We start from the raw sequence: 21,071 nt of genomic DNA on the forward strand, positions 1-21,071 counted from the left end.
TATCACATTCTAGATAGAGGAATTGAAGGTGAATGGATTCACACCCAAATTCCATTGTAGTCATCAGCAGAAACTTTAGAACTGGGCTCAGGGGCCATGTACAGCTGTTAAAGTACAAGGATCTCTGAGCCTTTGGCCTGATATACTTCTAGATGGTTGATCCTGTTCTATAACTGGGAGTGGGTCAGGTATTATGGGTGCAACCACAGTGACACAGATGTCTGCAACTATTTAAGAGAAGTCTTCTGTAATTTTTCTGACAGATCCAGGATCCTACAAATCTGGCCTTTTTTGTTCTGTAGGCAGCATTTTCAGACCTCCCAAAAAAATCACAGCTACTGTGTTTATTCCTTTTCTGCAATTTGCAGCCAGAGATACACAGTATTTTGTTCAGCATAGAAAATGCTGCTTTCTTGGGTTATTTCTCAGATTTACCTAGTGTATGGAATAACTGTATAGTTAAGGCACTTTTGCACATTCAAAAATAGAACTGGACAAATGAAGTTACAAGTAAATGGACATGTAAAAAATATTCCAACTTTCCATAACAAGCTTTAGACACACCAGATTTCATTTCACTGTTAAATACTAAGATATTGTGATCTCCCTGTCTTAAAATCAGATTAGAAAATGGAAATGGATTATTAACTGAATGGTAATTCTGTTTATGTATATATATTACAAAGGGACCCATGCTTTTCTGTAGCTTTCATGTGGCGTTTTGTTGGAAAAGAGCTAGTAAAAATGCCAGTAAAAAGTCCTATTTTATATAAGTTTATTAGCATATACATATAGACCATGTAATTACTAGAAATGGTTGCTTTGTGGGAATAGTGTGTAACAAGTCATCCAGGACTTGATGTCTGGACCCCAGCAGACATTTTGAGAAGTTGAAGCACTTCAGTAGCTTCAATGTGTTTGTTTTCATAAGAACATTCATTGGCAAGTCTGTCAAGTGTTTGCTGTGTCAATGATCTCTCCAAAGTCTTATACGAGCTAATTGTCTGAAAATTTCTTTGGTATGCTCATTTCAGGGATTATATTATAGACTGAAAGTAAGTACAGTGTTATAAAGTAAACCCAGAAAAATTTCACCTCCTCTTCCATAATTTCATTTATTCACAGGTCTATGTTGACTATTTCAATCAATGTCTGGCTCATCCAAAGTAGAAAATTACATATGAATTTGAGAATTAAACTCTCAGCATAGCACCACTGAGTTAATTTATACCTCAATGATTCCATAATGAAATATTTTTAACCCGTTTACACTGCTTGACACACTTTAAATGTTAGACTGATATTATTACCACCTACTAAGCATGAGTCCTTCCCATGCTGGGAATATTCCTTATCAAATCTGGGTAATCTTTCTGTTGAAATCTCTCTCATGCAACAGATGGAGTGGGAGTCTCCCTAGCTAATGGCTAATAGGTAAGTGCTGCTCACTGGCGGCTTCCCTTTCATACTCACTGCCTACCATCAGCCTCCAGGAAACTTGGCTCTTGGAGCCTCTTTAAGAATCAGTATGGACAAAGGTACTTCAAGGTGTGCAGGAATTAAAAGGAATAGGAGAAGTGTGTTGGCTTTAGCATAAGCAAAGGAATACTTTCTAAAATGATAACAAGTGAAGGTTAGGTGCTACATGTAGAAAGCTATAGGTAGGAAAAAACCCTATAGCCACACCTTTGTAGTGTTTGATGGGAGTCACATTGTCCTTAGGCATGTATGGAAATGGGTAGTACTGGAGAACCTGACCCTGTGTTTCCATTGCAGATTGTGAATTCCCACTGGAATTTCAAAACTTGAAGTGTCTTTAAATAAATAGAAGCATCTCTCTTAAGTAGTGATCATGTTCTGTGAGTACCAGTTTACTCTGATTCAAATGCTTCCACAGAGTTACTCTGTTTTGTTACAGAAAAAACCACCTGGAAACAGCTGGAAAGGTGCTGAGCTATGATTACCACTGCTGAGTGCTGCTCTGTAGCGCTGCTGGAAATTGTGTGCACTGGTAGACCGCAGTCGAACTGGCTGTTACTGCTGTCACTCTGAGTCAGCACAGACTTCCCCATAACACCCAGCCTTACCACCCTCTCCTGAACCCTTTTACCTTCAGACTTTCATGGCAAGACCTATTATGCCTTTTCTTTCCTGCTTCCAAGCAGTTGAATTAGTGAAATCCTACAGGCTCCTGTGTGCAGATAAACTTTGCTATCAGTTGCAGAGCTGGTTGTGACTGATTTGTACAAGTTGCAGGTTGAAGGTGACACGGACAGTGCCAGGCAATCGCAGGGCTGCTGTTTGCCCTCTGCCTTTTGCTCTGTACAGCCACGTTCTGCCACTTCTGACACAGTCCCACCAGGTTTTTTATAAAAAACATTTTTCTGATGCTAACTAGAAAAGGAATGGCACTAGACCACTGCTGAAAATCTGGAAAACCTTTTTATTTGTTTAGGTCATGGATTTCTGAGAGGAATTTACCATGATATTTAGTCAACAGAAGCACACAAATACTGAGACAACTTAATGATGTCCTTTCCTCAGAAAAAAAAGGCTATAGAAATCAATGGCCATTTGTTGGACTGAAGCTGCCAGAATTTGATTTCAGCATTCTCTGTGCCTGAGGTTGGATGTGTTGTTATTTTTAAAATAAGTGATATTTTTAAAACCATAGTCAATAAAAATCTTCACTACGTTAACCTGCATCTGCTTAATACCTCTCACAAGAAGTTAGCAGAGCAGTCCTTTGTTGATGTAGGTATCCTGAGATTAAACTAATTTCATAGCAATATTTTTTAGAAGTTTGTGGAAGAGTGTCATTCTACCAATTCCATGTGCAAGCTTCACCGTAAAAGTAAGGTAGATTTCGGAGTTCAACAAAGTGTCCTAGAATCCATACCACATTAATCAGCTTTGATTTTCCTTTCTCATCTTTGTGTTCTTTCATGTAGTGTGTTTGGATGCCTTGTGTAAGCATTGATACTTCTATTGTGATGTGCATGGTGTGTTGATTGACACTGGAACTGAGATTCTACATTCCTAGGTAATCCACATGAGAACACTTTAATTTAATTTGTAACTTAGCATATTAAAGGTAAAACCACAATATTTTACGTTATGACTTAAATGAAATAATGAACACCAACAGGTAGAGTGAAAGCATGTAAGAAACTTGGTAGTTTCTAAACCAGTTCCCAATTCATCTGCATATTTTCCTAATACAAATATCTCTACCAAAACAGATCCAAAACAATGAATGTCCAAGGCTATAATTTACCATAAGCAGGAAAAAAATCACTGTGGTTAATTTTCTTCTCTGAGACTTAAATCTGAAATGAATAGTCTGTGTGTCACTATTAAAGCAGAGTGTGACAGAAGGGTAAAAGTCAGGGTAAATGTCTCCTTCATGCAAAAGAAGAGCTCTGTCTGTGCAGGCATCTATAGATAGGTCAGGGCTAGGGAGGGGAGGGGCAAAATAAAGCAGAGAAAATTGAGATTGTCCTTTTATTTCAATCTGAGGATATAATTTAGAGAGGCAAGAAGGAGAAGATTTAAATTACCTTTTTTCAGCAACTTAAAGAGAAGGTTAAGGTGCTAGAGTGTTTGGAAGGTGAAATAACCCATTTTGAGAGTGAGAAAAGCTGAGCAGGAATTGTAATTTATGAAGGTTAGGGACTTAGAAGTTAGGTCAGACAAAATCTTCATGAGAATGTGACTTCTGATAATGGAATCATCCCATAAAACAGCAGGAAACTCAGTGTGGGGGATGTTTAAGGCAATCTATTGCTGGATATAGCTCTGAGGAATATGCAGAGAGCAAAGAAGTAGTATTTGTTTATACATTTGTTGTACATATATATCTGTTACTTGGTGAAGGCTCTCCTCACAGTGCTTTTTAATGCTTTTCCTGATCATACAGAATGTTTAAACTACAACTGGCTAATTAGACTCGCATATGAAAATAAATTATTCTAGTTCTGGCAGTGAAAAAGTCTGGTTTAAATTAAGGCCAAACCACAGGGTCTGTGTATCCATGTAAATTGGGATTATTGCTATGCATTGCTGCTTTGCTGATGGCCAAATCAGCACAGCGACCATCGTATTTTTATGTATTCAAAGTCACTCTCTAATACTATTTATTGCCACAGAAGCAGGTTTACAAAGTTTAGATTAAATCCAACTAGTTTTCAATAACCCTGTCTTCCTCCTTCTCCATCTGTCTTTCTGTCCTCTCTTACCATTTCCTCCTTGTCTCTCAAGAATATCTGTAGTCACAGGCAGACATACATTTTGAGATTTGTGTAGCTCTGCCTTTGAAATAGATACTCATCCATTGTGAGCTGGCACAAAGGCATTGAAATTATAGTGCATTCATACAAGTAGTTCTCTGTCCTTTCCTCCCACATCTGAAAGCACAAGAACTCCTACTCCAGATCCACATCATAACTGTAGATGTATAAACTAGGAAATGGTTTTTTTAGTAAGTAAGAAAAGCAGAATGAAGAGCAGGATCAAAATACTATGTAATGGCAGATTTTGATAGACATATTTCTTAAGAGCAGTATGCAGCCTAAATAGTTTTTAAGAAATTGTGACCTTACCTTTTTTGTTGTTGATGTTCAGAAACCAAAGTGTGAGACTGCATTTTGATGTCACATTTATCACCACCACTTAGCAATTGACAAGGTAGAGCACTGGAAGCAGCAGTCTGAGATTATAAATCCTTTTGATGCTATGTTTTTGTGCTTTCTTCATGCACATATCTATCCAGGTGAAGTCTTTTTTGGGGGCTAAGATAAACACATGGAAACAGATATTTTAGAAATGTCCGTGGTGAGCTAAGGAATACTTGCTAAAGGCTTTTCCTCTGATAAATCAGTTATCATTGAAGGGACCTAGTTGTTTTGTACGTCAGTTATAATCCAGTAAATTTTTAACCTGCTTACTCAGAGACCTGGGGCTGTGTGATTTATAAGTGGGTGTAGCCCTCACTTTGGCATTTATTGTGGCCCTTTGTTCTGGACATATCCTAACTAAATTAGTGGTGAGGTAAAGACTGTGATTTACTGTAATTTCTAAACAGATAAAAATTCTGGGCAGGTGCTAAAGGTTGTTTTTTTTAAAAAATTATAAACTTTCATATGATGAACTGTTTTAAATGAAACTGTGTCTTGACAGTACTCAGGAAAAATCACAGCAAATGCATTCTAAAATGGAACTTCTGTGATTAAGAATGCTAAATTTTCTTAGAGATACAATGAGAATGCTATATTGGATATGTAATCAATACATATTTTATTTCATGCAAAAGTGCTTTGAAAGCAATAATTTCATGGCACCTGTTGGATTTTCCTGTGTCAAGTTTCATGACACCTCGATTTATCCATTTAGTTGTGTGTGAAGAACGAAAGGAAACATGGCTCTGTTTTTGACAGGATGCCCTCTGAGCCTCAGACTCTGCAGGATTCAACATACACTTCCATAACAGCAAATGTCTCCATCAAATCTGCAGGGGATTTAGTCAAAGGAATATTCATTTTGAACTACTCAAGATGTATATGAGAAAATTGAATAATCTGGAAAAGCTGCTTCCCTAAACAGATATGTCAGGAACATAGAGCTGAGGAAGCAGGGAGATTGTGAACAGGTCAGAAATGTGAGGGGCCATAGCCCTTTGCAGTAGAGTTTTCAGGGACTGGCAAAGCTCTTAACTACAACAGAAAAGCATGATCTTTTTGATTGTTTCCATTTTGGCAATGTGGGATGTCTCTGCCATGTGGAAATATTCAAAGGCCAGCTGGGATATTGTTACATGTTTTGTAATATCAGTGAAAGTAGGTTGGCACAGGCTTTGGTTAGCACAGAGCATCAGCTGTGTGGCAATCTGTGACCAAGTCCACACAACTTGGCTGATCCAAGCTGTATTCTGCCAGCAGAGTATCCCATTTCCCAGAGGTAACTCCTGATGCCTGAGGTTACCAGCTAGAAAGAAGGTCTGTTCCTTGCTGATGGGGAGATCTACAGGCTTTTGAGGCTCGCTAGTCAGAGTCCTGGACTCCTACCAGCAGAGACTGAAGGCTGGTGAACTCTGTCATGGTACCACCTCCTGGCTTTCCTTCTTGACTTCTTCCCATCTTTTGGGTAGGTGAACATAAAAGAACTGGAAAATACAGTTTTGTAGGTGTCCTTTCTTCACTTGGCCTGGTAGAACTCCTAAAAATCCTTTTCTTCTCCTGTGTTGCCCAGATTATTTTTTCTTCAGGAAAAGATAAGAAAAATATGTTAAATACTAGCAAGGAAATAATTTTAAAGGAGATTAAAAGACTAATCTTTAACTGCACTGAGTATCAACTCCTTTATTCAAGATTTGCATCTTTAGGTTGCATAGGAACCCAAATGCTGTAATTTTTCAAATATTTTCTTTAGAAAGAGTTCTTTGCTTTGAAGTCCCGCCGGCCTGTCAGCAGTGCGTGTGTTCGCAGTGCGGGCAGGTGTTGCACCGTCCTGCCCGGCTCCCTGGGCTCTGGCGCGGCCGGGTCTCCCTCTGGTGGCCGCTGCCGCTTCCAGCATTACATCTTATTTGGGAATATTTCCCTCTGGAATTGTTTTTTTAATGATCTCTAAAATACACACACGGAACTATTTTTTTTCTTACAAGCCTATCAGCTTTTTTAAAAGGGGCTCAGAAGTTAACGAATGACATAATTATATAATTTTTATGGATCTTTATGTATATTTTTTTAATAAAGACTTACTGCATGCCATGTTCAAGTGTTACAAAGGTTTAATTCTGGTATTCTGTGAATGGTTTGGTCAAATTTGAGTAAAACAATGCCTGAATGATGACATTAAAACCAGAATAATTTAATGAACTTACACAAATATTGAGAAAAGATGGACAAAGAAGAGATAGAACTGTCAGGTTTTGGTAAGAAAATTTACCTTCATAACGTAATTTTTTTTTGTTTATTCATGAAAGCAATACCTGAGCCTATGTGATGCATAAAGCAGAATAATGCAGTCAGTGCTGTACAACCAAAACTATGCACACATGTACATTAAGGACCACTGACCACTTTGGCTTTACGTTATACTGAGACTTTTGTCTTGATATAGTAGTGTCTGTCGCTTGACATTAACATTATTTGCTGGACTACAGGAATTTCGTTTGTCTGAAGAGGTAATTTTTGTTCCCAGAACTGCTACACAGTACTATAGGTTTCATGATAATTTCTTGATTACTTTCTTTTGATTCTTGCTACTACTGAATTTTAACCGAAAACCACTTCAAAGCAAAAGAACACCTTTTCCTTCTCTGTTATGGTATCATCTTTTTTACTGTTGCTCAGTTTAACCAGAACACAAAAGCAACTGAACAGCTCAGGGCAGCTCTTTTATGCTTCATTATTTTTTGTTCTACTGACCAGGTCTGAGAGGCAGCAACAAAGTGTGCGATGTCTCAACTTTCTACGTAGTTCTCATGTAGTGCCACCTAAATCAGTCAAGAGCTGCACATATTTGGACTTTCTTAAAATTGGGTAAAAATATTGCAGTGTTGAAATGCAGGTTCACAGCTTGACTTGAAGTCTCTAAAGATTTGCAAATATTACCCATGACCATTAAGAACTGAGCAATTGCAGTGGATAAAAATTGTGTTTCATTTGGCACCAGATCACCACTGACATTAGTATCTTTGAAATTCCTTAATTAAGAAGGAAATTCTTAAGTGTGTTGTAAACATTTCCAGACAAATATATACAAATTGCTATTGTCTTCTAGCCTCTCACAGAGTGCTGAGAATAAATTGTTTTGGAGTTTTGTTACTATATTTAATTTCTGTCTGAATAAAAAGAATTTTATTTCCATTGAGGCATGTCAAAATACCTTTGGTTAATTTTGTGTGATTAGATAAACTGAGAGTGTCAAAGGTCTTAAGCCTGTAAAAAATCCTGATCTTTTTTCTGTCACTTGAATGTCACTGGAAAAACATGCAAGACACTAGAGGAGACACTGCACAGTGCTTTTCTCTGTGGATTATGCTGCATAGATGATCTCATTTGATTGAAATGTAAAAGCAATTTTTACTCTTAAAGGGAGTAGAATTACCTTAAATTGCCTCCTTCCATTATCTTTGATTTTTTAAAAAATTGCTTGCCTATCTGTCTTTTACATAGCATCACTTCACTTTTGAAGATGCATCCTGATTCCACTTTTCAGGGATGCATCTCTGGGCATAGCACAAAGTATTTTTTTCCTCTCTGTACACTGTGCTGTTAGGATGTCATACAGAAGAATTTATAGTGCGTCTAGATTCGTAGTATAGTTCAGATCAGGAATGTGCTTCTGAAGCTAATCTGCTTGTTCCTGGTAAATGTGCTTTGATTCATATCATGGAGCAGTCTTGGGGTGCTTTATTGGATGTCTTTTAGATTAAACTGAAAGGACAATGTTTTCCAAGAGCATTTTCAATGTTCACTGACTGCATTCAGTCCCTAGTGGGACCAGATCTGGCTTTTTTTTAGATAAACCCTAAAGATATATTCATGGTAGCATGTCAGGTCATCAGCACCAACTGTCTCATTGCACAGTTCTGTTTCTAGTGAACTCCAGTCCTTGCTGATGTGTACATGGCCTCTGGCTTCTTGTTATGGTTCCTTTTAGCAGACATGGGCTCTGGCTCTTTGGCCTTGAAAGTACTTGTGGAATGTCTCTTAACAATTACTCTTCTGTGGGGCAACACACCCAACTGCACTTTCTCTGTATTAGGAGGGAAGGAAATCAATTCTTTGCCAGATCCCAGACTGAGATTTTACTGTATAGATGTCAGATTGTTCAGTACTGAGGTTGTGCTTTGCTTAAACTGGACAAGCTGGAATCAGCTGGTTTTGGGTTCAAATGATCCCCAGAATCAGAGTATTCCCCAGGTACTCTCTAGAGCTTAAGTTCAGGCTTGCCTCATCTACAAAAGTAGGGGAGAGGAAAGAGACACAAAGGGAGGTTTGCCCGATAGCAACAGGCAAGTGACAAAATAGATCATCCTCTCTTTACGTCACATAAATAACCAGGTCTGGAGTCTTCTGGGACAGATTTTCACTTCCATATTCTTTCTTGACTTTCCAAAAACCTTCTCCAAAAGAGAAGTGATAGAGGCTGATCTTCAGATACCATGTTTCTTCATGTAGTATGTTTTTGATAAAGCTTGACTGTAGTGAGACTAAAAGAAAAGTGTATTTCATTAATGAACTCATGCAGTTCTAATGGAATACTTCTGGACTGACAGGGACTTAATGGCAGGGCAGTGTAGCAAATTTCTGGATTTTAATGAGATAAACAAAACAACTGCTTTTAGATGATACTATTACTAGGTTGAACTTGGTTAAATTAGAACAGGAGCAGTTTGCAGACTGAGGTAGGTATACTGTGGAAAACACAAAGTTCAACACCAGTGACATAGCAAAGATTTTTAGGTGTAAATCATAGCCAACACATTAGGAAATGGAATTGTTAATGCTTCCTCAAGTCTGGTTTTGGTGTGAGTATTTTGTGTTTGTTTGTTGGTTGGTTGTTTTTTTGTTTGGTCCTGTCTGTCTACCCTGTGTGCTGTCTGTGTCCCCCTCCTGCCTCCCCACCTTCTCCATCCCTTTTTTTTTTTTCATGCTCTGTAGCAGTTCTCTGTAGATTGCAATGAAGTCTGGAACAGAAAGTGCATAAAAGTCAAATCTGAATAGATTGAAATCAAATATCCTCATTAAATGGGAATACTTACAGGACAGTTCAGAGAAGTTTTGAGTTGATCCTGGTTTTCTGAATTTTATCATGATTTAGTGACTGTAGTTTTAAACTATGGTTGAAGCTAGCATTCATTAATGTATCAGAGGTCAATGTATCTGTAGCACCTAAGCAAAGGAAGTGATAAGAAAATGATCCTCCTTAAAATTTGAGGCAATTATTCTATAGAATTAGGATAATCTGTGGTAAAAGTACTCTCCATTTACAAGTTCAGTCCAAGCAAAGGGCTTGAACTGAGCTCACAAAATACTTGATGTGCATTTCAGATATGAAGCACACTAGTAACTTGTTTCTCACTGGAGATCTTAAGTGGGAAATAAGCTTCACAGAGATGTTATTGTAGCAGTGTGTTATTAACTCCTCTTTACAGTTGAATGAAGCCTTGAAGAATTGGGAATAAAACCAAGCTGTCTTAATGAAACAACATTTAAAAAATTGTATTATTTACCAATCTAATAGTTGCTTCAAACTTTTGCTTCGTTAACTGGAAAGCATTAAAAGCTCAAAGCCACGGTGAAGGACATCATAAACAAAAGTGTTAATGAAACGTGCTGACCTCCAGATATATGTTCCCATATATAAATACACGGGCTCTTTAATTTCAGGGCTCTTTAATTGACAGCTATTAAATATTGTGGTTATATTGGCTGAGTTAGCAGCCGCAGCTGCTGGTTGGCATTCAATATTGCCAATGTTTTTCTCTCTTAGCTATAAAAATGGGGGTGAGGGGAGGAAGAGAGCCTTAATCCAGTTTTTACTAGTGGGAAGGTGCTTAAGATGCAAATGAAAAACTCTCCTATCCCCTCTTTCAATATGTACAGCAAGTGTATTCAGCCCATCCTCACCTTCCTCCTGTAAAAAGAAATTTATTTTCTGAGACTGAGCTGTGCAGATTTCTGTGCTTCTCAGTGGTTGTGCTATGATATAAAGATCATAGATCTCATTCCCCTGTAAGGACACCTCTTTCTTTCTGCAGCAGAAACTCATTAATTTTAATACACACCAGTGAAGCAGCTGAGTGGGCTTTGAGGTCTCCTTCATAGCAGCATGTTCTGTTGCTTCTGCACCACAGAGTTCATTATTGTTTTATTAATAAAGCAAGGAGGAATACAGTGTGTACAGTCTTAATGCTGCCTCGCTCAGATATCACAGGGCATCAGCACTCTTCAGAAACACAGACTGCTTGAACATTGAAATGAAGCATTCTTTGTTTTGTTTAATCCCTGAGTGAGGAACACAGGGCACATATTTCTACATGGTTTGCTTCTTTATTTTCTTCTTACTCTACAGCTACACAAGTCAAGGCTAGGAAAACTGCTTGTGTAAGAAATAAATACAATGCTATATAGGGATAATATAGGGTTTGTCTGCATTTCTTCTACCAGCAACTGTATGAAATGTTTTTCCTCAAGCCTCCAATATTTAACTGTGCTGACATGAGTACTTTTAGATGTACATATTTACTTTCTGTGTTGCTTCATTAGGATTGATACTTCTTTCAAACCTTGGGAGCCCAGTTCCATTTCTGCCAGTTCCCAAGTGGACCTGAAAGTCTCAGCCCAGTTCTGCCAGGATGCATAAGGAGACATTCATCTAGTACTTAGAGCAGTGAAGATTTTTAAGGGAGGCATGCAGCGGTCCTCAAGACCTGAATTGCTTCAGGTCCAATTCAGGTTTGAATACAGAATGGAGGTTTGATACAGCTGTCCAGCCACCTTGTCCCACTTCTGTTCTGTCATTACAAAAATAAATAGCTGATACAGAACCTGTAAATTTCAGCACACTGCCATTTGAAGTTAGTACTGAGGCAAAAAAAGTGGTTGCTTCTGCATATCCAAATATTAGGCATGTTTTTACTTTGTTCATTAAAGAAGTGTCTATTTAATTTCAGTTTTGACTCTGTAGATTTTCTCAGGATTTGGATGGGGAAATTAAAACCAAGCAGCCATTTTTCATGTTTCTAAGACCAAGTTTCCTGGCTTCTTTTCTCTTTTTAGGTTCATCTCCTCTTACAGTCCCTATGTAAATATGCCCTTTTTTTCTGGTTTGCCCCAAGATTTGTTCATTCTAATTTATAGGCCTCAAAGTCTCCTTTGTATGCAGTAATTCCTATACCCTGAAAAATGTGCATCATAAGCTCCAGCAGAGCCTTATTTAACCTGCCTCTCCTGTTTCAGGGAAAAGAATGAAGGAAAACATATTGGAATGTCTCCCCATGCTGCTGTCTCCCTGTGGTGATTGATTAGTATCCTGTCAAGAACTGCATGCCTTGATTGATGTGTGCTGTGACAGAGGGATGTGCTGTGCTTGCTTGTTTGCAGTTCATGTACGACAGAAATGTTCTGTGTAGCATCCTTCTTTTTTCTCTTGGAACTGGGGTGTGGCTGGACAGCAGAGAGGCAACCTTGCTCTCCTGTCCTTGTTACCTACAAAACAGGTTAGGTGAATCCTTTAACAGGAAGACGAAGCAGCTGAGCATGTTTTGCTAGGCAGATTTTTCCTGGCATGCACAGAGACAGAGGGCTCCTGGGAATATCAAAGTAGACAAAAAGCCAGGCATTGGAAATGCTCAAGGAAAATCGCCTTTCCTCAGAACCCAGAGTGGTATGCTGCAATTTAAAGATGAAGCAAAGTTTATTGCATGTATTGTTCTTCCCCATGTCTGCATTAGTGCCAATGCTTTCATGGTTCCCTCAGAGTTTTACCTGCCATCAGAAATCCAGAGTTTAGCCAGAAGAATGTTTCTGAATCTTTACACAGTACTCTGGTTGCCAGACATATGAGAAGGAGGTGAAGGTTGTGATGTCTTGGAAGCAGTGTGGCCTTGGATCTCTGTAAGCTGATTGGAAAGCTCTGTCACCTTTTATCATTGCCCCATCAGGCAGAACATAAGATTTGCTTTGGAGTAAGTAAACAACCTGTGTATATTTAAGTAAATCACTGAGAGAGTTGGTAACACCCTTTTACTGTAGGAGAGGTGGTTTCCATGACCAAATGTCTGCATTCCCTAAGTTAGGAGGGCATAGTCTGATGATAGATGCTGGTGGCTGGCATGCTACAAGTAACTGGCTTGCTATCAAGAAATCTCTGCTAGATGTTTGAAGAGATTTAGAATCAGAATAGTATGTTGGAGTATGAGAAGGCACATAAATTAATATCCTCCCTCTGTCTTGAGTGCTCAGTTAGGGAGCTGGATGCCTGGCCCAGAGTCTGGGTAAATATTCTGGGAGTGGTAGCTGCAGAGAGGTGCTTGTTGCTTGAGAAAAGGTAAAGTCTTACTGTGAAAGATCATCATGGAAAGCGTTGAAGATTTGTACCCAATGAGAAATTCAGGCCTGGAGATAACTGAGATTTAGAAAATGTCAAGTTTTATGAAAAGAGCCAGATGATGGCAGCATAGAATGCAACAGAAAACTGGGAAAATTCCTGGGTTAAGTAGCAAGAGACCTGCCCTTGAAAACTGAGTCACGGATCAACCTTTTCATCTAATCCTCCCCTTCAGCAATAGCTTTTGAAATATAGGTTTATAGTTCTGAAAAGAAGAAAATTTTTTTTCTATGTAACTGTGTTGATCTTCCAAAGCTATGCAATAAATCAGCTCAGAAATCTTTTCTATGTGGCATCAGAGATAAACAGTTCTGCTTCACACTTTCAGACCCTGAAGTCTTGTATTCTGTCCTCAGCTGCATAAATTCTTCTAGCAAGTCCTACCCTCCACTTTCTTAATTTCTTGTCATCAGGACTTAATCTATAGCCACTGAAGCTCCAAAGAAGAATTCAGAATATATCTCTAGGTATAATAGGAAACATAAACCATGTGCATGTTATTTTTTCAAGGGAAAAGCTTAACAACGTGTCTGAATCAAAGATGATTGACTTGGGCATCTAAGAAGCTAATGTCTTTTTTTGTTGTGTGACAGAAAAGTGCTGTCTCTGTGGCAAAATATCAGCCTGCTTCTTCCTGGAGCACTGTTTGGTGGTATTGGCAAAGGACAAGTTGATCACTGGGCAGGGATTGCTTTCTCCAGATCTACTGGTCCTGAAAGAAGAGAGTTGGGTTTTTAACTCTTCAGAATTGCCTCTGCAGATACATCCATGCAGTCCTGGGGAAGCAAGCACGTGGCAGAGCACTTCCAGGACACATACTGTTAGGAGATAGGAAGTGAAGACACTGAAGCAACACTAAGTCACAGCACATTCACAGCTGCTGAGAACATTACTCACATCTATGTTGATACAATTTAGAAGTGAGATCACACCTCTGTTGGTAATTCTCAATTTTGGGAGAAGTTCCACAAGCCAAACTGCTCCAATGTTTTTATTTTAATGTTTATTGAAAATGTTCCCTTCACAAGCTTATAGAAATAGTTTCCTGGATAAACAAAAGATAAATGGCTGCAATGCACTTAAACATTGACTGCTTTTTTGACGACAGAGACCACTGAATTAATGCTTGTAACATCTGCAGACTCCTCAGTCTCCTTGGGGTTCAATCAGAAATTTCAAGGACAGGGGTACTTTACAATGCTGAACATTTACAGAAAGAAGAGGTGCTGCAAAGATGAATGGAGACTGTAGCAGTTTCTGAGTTTCTGGGTGGAATTGGAGTGCAATATGTTTTAAGTTCAACTGATTTCTGGAATGGCAAACTCATTGCTGCTGTGACAAGCTCTGGCTCTACAGATCTCAGTTACTGTACCTTTGACCCTAGTTTCTAAGCAGAACTGGCTCTTTTGCCTGCACTTCTGCCACCTAAAAAGGAGGTAGTCTCCTATGGAAAGCAGAGATTGTTAAGCCCTGCTTCACTGGGCTACTTTGAAAGGCACTAAGAACAATAATAGCACTAAGAACAATAATACTTATCCTTGTATTTGTGGAAACACCATCCTTGGAACTGCATTCATTGTGAGTTTCTACCCCAGCATTTGCAAAAGACAAGATCTTGTTTATTCTGGTTCTATTAGCTGTGATAGTAAATAAGGGCATTTGACCTAGAAAAAAAAAGGAGGATATTCCTTGTGAAACCTACCCAAGACAGCTCCATTTTTATGACAAGAGAGCTTCAGAAGAAAGTTGACTCTCATTTCTGTTCCTGAGAGATCTTACCAATAATAGGGGTCTGATGGGTTGCTCTGGCTGGTAAAAGCAAATTCAAACCATTCAGTAGCAATAGCAAGGAATTTCTAGATTTCCAATATACACAGAAGTGACACTTTTCTAGCCTGTGTGGAATAAAACAGAAAGGTGAAAATAATGAAGAAAGAAAAAGAAGAAATAAGGTACCTGCTGCTACTTACTGTCCAATGCAAACTAAAGTCCTTGCCAAGAGAGACAAATTGCTTAATATCCATACAGTGCTTTGAAGATCTAAAGTACAGTAAGTGTTATTATTATTACTTTTACTACAGCTAAGATTGCTCTTCTAAATAGATATACTGAGTTTGATCTTAAAAACATTGTATTAAAAAAGGCTGTGTGAAATTTTTCTGAACAGGAATGAATGATACGGTACATTTATCAACGCAGTAATAAAGCATTTGCAATTAGGCCCTCTGCTTGTATGGGTGTGGAGAAAAGGAATTTCTGAGTCAGCATGTGGTGCCATTAAACATATTTAAGTTTAATGACAGTCTTTTCACATCCTTTTAGTGCATATGACTATTCAAATAAAAAAAGGAAAATTGCTCCTGGGGGTAAGAACGCTCTGTGTTCATGTTATTCTACATCTCTGATTGTAGGTACTGCCATCAGGAGGGTGAACAAAGCATGACCATGAAAATGGGCATCATAATTGTGGAGTGATACTGCTAGTGCCCATTTTTCAGCAATTCTAATTAGTTGCATGTCAGGGGTAAGCACACAGAACCTCAGTACATGGCTGTGCTGCTCTGCCTCAGAGATCTACAGTTCTATTAATGAAATCCTTGGTGTCTTTCCTAACCTATAAAGTACTGGTGTGTCTGTAGTAAAGTTTCTCTCTGCTGTTAATCCTCTGAAGTGAACAGGAATATCTGGACAACAGATCTTGTCACTTTCAACTTTAAGAGTTTGAACAGCTTCAAGAAAACACTTTATTCCTAATTAGCAGCTAGTTTAATACACAAAAGTTTTGCAGCTGTCACCTGGCTATGTTGAAAATCATTGCACTCGGTTATGAAACACTGCAATGCTGGAACCAGGAAAAGATCTGCTGGTCATTTGCTATAGAATCACTAACATTATCTTTTCTGGGATAGGAAGGACTGCTGTGGCTAGGTTATAAAGATAAACTTGATAGTAAGACTGCTCTGACTTTGTGTTACCAGGCCTGGATTAGTGTGGGTGGACAGAAGTTCTTAGAAAATCAAAAGCTTGGACCTGGCACCTGAACTTTCTGGATTCTTTGAAAATTCTTGTTTCAAAAATATCTTTACATAAAGCTATGTTTCCAATTTCATTTTAAGTGCAGTGAATGATTTTGTAGTAAGTTCTTCTGGGAGCTCTATAAATATACAACATAAATTATGTTGTATGTCTACTTAATATCTATTTGATTTGTTGAGCAGCATTTAGAATTGCCTTCTTACAGCAGATAAACATAATATGAATACATGTACAGAACATTAGATAGATTTGGGGCTGAAACAAGGTTCAGCCTGGAATTAAGGTTGAAAGAAGGTAACATTTTCTAAGCCTCATTTAAGGAATTTAACATAGTTTCATTTGAAAATTATGACTGTTCTTTGCTGACCCTGCTGCATATTGCAATCTATCACATTTTCTATCTCCTACTGTTCATCTTCCCCAAGATGGATAGAAAGAAAATTATATTGTATTTGAAACAACTGTTTTTTCTTGATTATTCTTACTTCAGTAGAAACATTAATTACATTGGAAAATGTCTAGAGCCTCCCAAACTCCTTTCTATAACAAACACAAAAAATAGTATAACTTTTCTTGGCCACATTGCCTTCTGGGACACTGGGATCAAGATAACATATACACCTTTACTCTGCATATGTACAGTGAATGTCTGCAAAACTAAAATGAAGTTATCCACTTAGAATTCTGTTCTATTTTCAGTGTATATATTTGAAGATCATTTTATCAGAGTTGCATTTATCAAAAGGAATAAACTACTTTTCATAAATTATTACTTCACATATAGGGTAAAACTGTGCAGGATTGCAACTGATTTGTAATTGGAACTTGTCCACCTGTGCTCCTCTCACCATTTCAGTTTTATATCATTTCATTTTTCACAACTAATTAGAAACTGTTTCATAGCCTTACTGTGTGCTATTATGTATTTCCAAGTTTTACCCCAAAGGTATTTGTATTTCAGTTCTGAGTGAAATTCTTCCTGTACAGTAGGTGATTTGCAGGGTCCTTTGTAATATTTGTTGATAAAAGGTGCTATGTAAATTATCTTTGCTACCATATGGCCTCTTCATATTCCCAATTCAAATCCATTGGGAAAAATCTCTCAGCAACATCAACAGAAGCACATCTGGTCCACACACAGTCTATGACAGAGTATTCTTTTGGTCTGATTAGTCCTTCTATGCAAGTTCAAATGTATTAGGCATCAGAAGAAAAAACAAGCTTCTCAAAATGAAACCCACTCTACAATATTTCAGATATGCCAAACACTGTTCTCAGTAGAGACCAGCATTACAGATTTTAAAGTGGCTTGATGAGAGCAAAAATCGTTTGTAAGGGCACAGATTACAAACCATCTGGACTTTCAGGTCAGTAGTTTGCTGCAGAAATGCTCCAGACATTGCATATTAAAAGACAATATTCTAGATTTGACTAAGTTCTCCTTTTCCCCTGCTGCTGACCACTGGTGCACTGACACAAAAGTCAGTGATGACTGTTGGTACAGTTATGTTCTGTGATGCTTTCAGATGAGGGGAGCAAGTACTTACCCATGGGATATGCTGATTATCATGCCTGCAATGCAGGCAGAGTTTTCTTCTACTGCTTACAGAAAAGCATGCCAAATTTGTGTCAGTGATTCTTTCCATTGCAGCCTCTTGCAATCTGAAAACGTTTTCAAGATAAAAATGACAATGCCAGTGAGAATGAACCCTGACAGCAGTATAATGAAATGTGTGGGAGGGAACACTCAATCTGCAGACTTTGAAAGAAAATTTTATTCCACCTCCAGTCCTGCAAGATGTGGTATTGGACCAAGGACTTTCAGTACAAGTAGCAACAGCGTACAGTTTAATTCACGCACAGTGAGAATAATCCCTTCTGGTGCATGCAATATTAATACTCCAGGGTTTTCTCCATCTGTTATCATGTATGCTTAAAGTGTACCTCTTTGAGGCAGGAAGTGACTTTATTGTTCCATGCATTTGCTTGTGCCTAGCACAGTCAGACACTCTTAGGGGGATATAATCACTACTGTAGTAGAAATGGTTTTTTTCTCTTGAAGAAGTTGCAGGAATGAAGGAATGATATTACCCCAAGGCATAAGTCTTGGACTTGAGGGACCTTTCCAATTTAGCATATTCTGTGATTCTATATAAACTACTTCCTAAAAATAGATGTATTTTTGTAATTGAATGCAAGTATAAAAGTTACTTATTACTTTGCTTAAATGAAGGTCCAGATTTTCATGTAGTATAACTTGTGTAAATCTACTGACAAATGTACCAGAGCAGCAGAAGAGACTTTCAGTACTGGTGGGAAGATAAAACCAATAATGTGGTAATGGTAGGAAAAGGAAACTGGGCTTCCTGACGCCCCTCAGCTCTGAGGGGATATACCACACATGATTTATAAAGCATGATTTCTCTTATAAAACCCAGGCAAAAGCTCTTAACCAGTTCTTTAACCCTGTGTGCTAAGAAGCTGGACTGCACTTCTACAGCCATGTTAGGAGGAGCATTCCTATTTGTAATCCTGCTGCAGTAAAGAAGGACGCTCTCATGATTATATTGCTGTGGGTTTATAGTGTTTCAGGTGAAATTTTTGTAAGTTAGAGGTATTAATGGCTAAAAGGAACCAGGAAAGGGGTGATGAACTTTCAAGTAAAAAATGGATTATTGTCAGTTTTGAAGAAAATCTATGAGTTTCTAAATATAAAATTAGAGGATTTAATGGCCCTTTGGAGAACTTATGTGTTAACCATATTAAAAAGCTAGCAAAGATAAAAAAATATTTTGTTGCACAATGGAGGGTTTTTTCTCTATATGGCAACTTCCAGAAGAAAATTTGATCCAAGGCTGTTTTTCCCCCTCTTAGTACACTGAGTACCCTTAAGAATTAATTCCAAGCTGTTATTTTATAGTTTATGAATACGTCACAGATAAGAGATTAGACTCCTGTTTGCATATTCACTTATCTTTTATCGTCCTGCTTACCTGCATTTCCTCAAGTGAGCTGCGAGCATTTTTCCAGCAGTGTGTGCTGGAAAAGCAGAAGAAAGTAACATCCAGCTTGTTTACTGCTCTGTTGAAGTATGTTAGCGTTTTGCTGACCTGAGAGGAGAATTACATTGCTCATCAGGGAAGCTAAAATGTGTGTTTGTGTCTTTTGGGTGATGACCATGCCTTTCAAACATATTTCATTAAAATATTTCCTCCTGGGATAAAAGTGCTTTTGCAAAGAGAGACTGCTCAAAGGAGAGAGAAAATTGGAAAATGGATGTTTCTTCCAGGAAAACATTCAAGTGATTTTTTTTTTCTTTTAAGGACTTTTTTCATCCTGAATTAAGATAAAAAGCCAACAGTTCACCGTCTCTCTTGGAGTAAAAACTCTGTTTTAGGAGAACCAGGTTGGAAATTTTGGTGCTTCTTTAGCTGCTAACAGGCAATACAGCTGCCACCTGGGAATGGTTTTATTTCTCAAATTCCATTCATTTCTTTCATGCAAGTGCTTTTTAGCTGGTGGTGTATTTCTTTCATTGTAACTTTGACCAGCTCAAATTGTTAGCCAGGGTGAGATGTGATTAGGAATGTGAGTGAAAGATTGCAAAGACTCACTTCATTATGGAGAATTCAATTTCAACTTCCTTGAACTGTAAGGGATCACGAAAATTTCAGAAAATTCCTAAAAAAAAAGGCCCTTCTGTGAGTGGGGAAAACAGGCACTCACCATCAAGAAAAACCAGAAACCTTTTGTCATTCGCAAGCGGTGCATGTTTCACGTCCCTGGACTCCCGAAGGTGCCCCGAATGTTCCCTGTACCGCGTCTCTCCGTCCCGGCTGTCTCTGGAGCACGGGGCTGAGGGGCGGCCGCCGTGAGGGGAGGCCGGGCCGGCTCCGCAGCACCCGCAGCGGGGCACGGCTGAGCCCTCGGGGAAGCTGCTGGTGCCTCTCTGAAAGAGCATTTAAGGGGAAAATGCCATAATAGTGGTGAGCAGTGAGAGAAAAAGTGTGATAAACAGCCCTGCAACCCCCGAGGTCAGAGGAGGCGGGGAGGAGGCGGTGCCCCAGGCCGCGGAGCACAGATCCATGCCGCGAACTGGAATTGGAGCTCCATACCGCAGCCAGCAGGTTCCCTCGAGTCTCTCCGATGAGGTGATGTAAATGTCTTTCTAGAGCTTGCTTGTTACAAGCCGTGGCAAAAAATATCTCGGGCATGGGAGAGCACGTGTCCTTCTGGAGGAAATAATGTGTATTCTTGCCTAAATCTTTTCGTATGTGTGTTTGTATTTTAAATCTTCTGAAACAAACAAAAAAGAGTGGTTGCCTAGGAGACACAAAATATAAAAGTATTAATGATATTTCATTATTGAACTGAGTCATTCACTTTTTGGTCATAATTCTTAAAGCACTTGGAGTCTGATGAGATAGTCAACCTGACCATCCCCACTAGGCATTGCCACAAAATCTCTGCCGGGAGTTTTTCTGGAAGGTGAATTCACTGCCCCTCAGGCTATGGGGAGTGAGAGCCCAGCCACAGACCACAGCCTGCAGTGAAAACACAAAGCAGGGCCCTGTACTAGAAGTATTTTACTCAGTTACAGTTTCTGGTCACTGGCCTGACTACAAATAACCCTCAGCCTCCTCTTAATCTGTTTGCTTTTCCAAAGGCAGTGTGATCTTTAATTAGCTACAGTTTGGTTATTTTTACAGTGAAAACAAATATTTGCAATTTACTTCGTCAAGTCCAACATGTTAGATGTGATACAGCCTAAAAGAATGCGAGAGCAAATGGTTTTTTAAAATTTCCACATACAGCTCCTACAGAATTTAACATGGGCTGGGCCCTGAGGAGTCTTCTCTGCAGCCTAGAGATGGGACAGACCTGTGCTATCTCTAGTTCACTTCAGGAAGGTGGCTCCA

At 38.7% G+C, this 21,071-nt stretch overlaps 2 protein-coding genes across 2 annotated transcripts in view; one reads left to right on the plus strand and one right to left on the minus strand.

The window, feature by feature from the left end:
- PALMD (palmdelphin) overlaps positions 1-4,860 on the minus strand; it is a 47,142-nt gene extending 42,282 nt beyond the window's left edge. The window contains exon 1 of the mRNA XM_069022609.1: positions 4,602-4,860. Coding sequence (XP_068878710.1) covers positions 4,602-4,645 — 44 coding nt within the window. The 5' untranslated portion in view covers positions 4,646-4,860. The remainder of the gene's footprint in view (positions 1-4,601) is intronic.
- The window catches only part of PLPPR5 (phospholipid phosphatase related 5), a 218,906-nt gene that overhangs the window by 21,501 nt on the left and 176,334 nt on the right, over positions 1-21,071 (plus strand). The gene's annotated exons all lie outside the window — the stretch shown is intronic.

Source organism: Aphelocoma coerulescens, chromosome 8 (genome assembly GCF_041296385.1).
Source record: "Aphelocoma coerulescens isolate FSJ_1873_10779 chromosome 8, UR_Acoe_1.0, whole genome shotgun sequence".
Classification (NCBI taxonomy): Eukaryota; Metazoa; Chordata; class Aves; order Passeriformes; family Corvidae; genus Aphelocoma; species Aphelocoma coerulescens.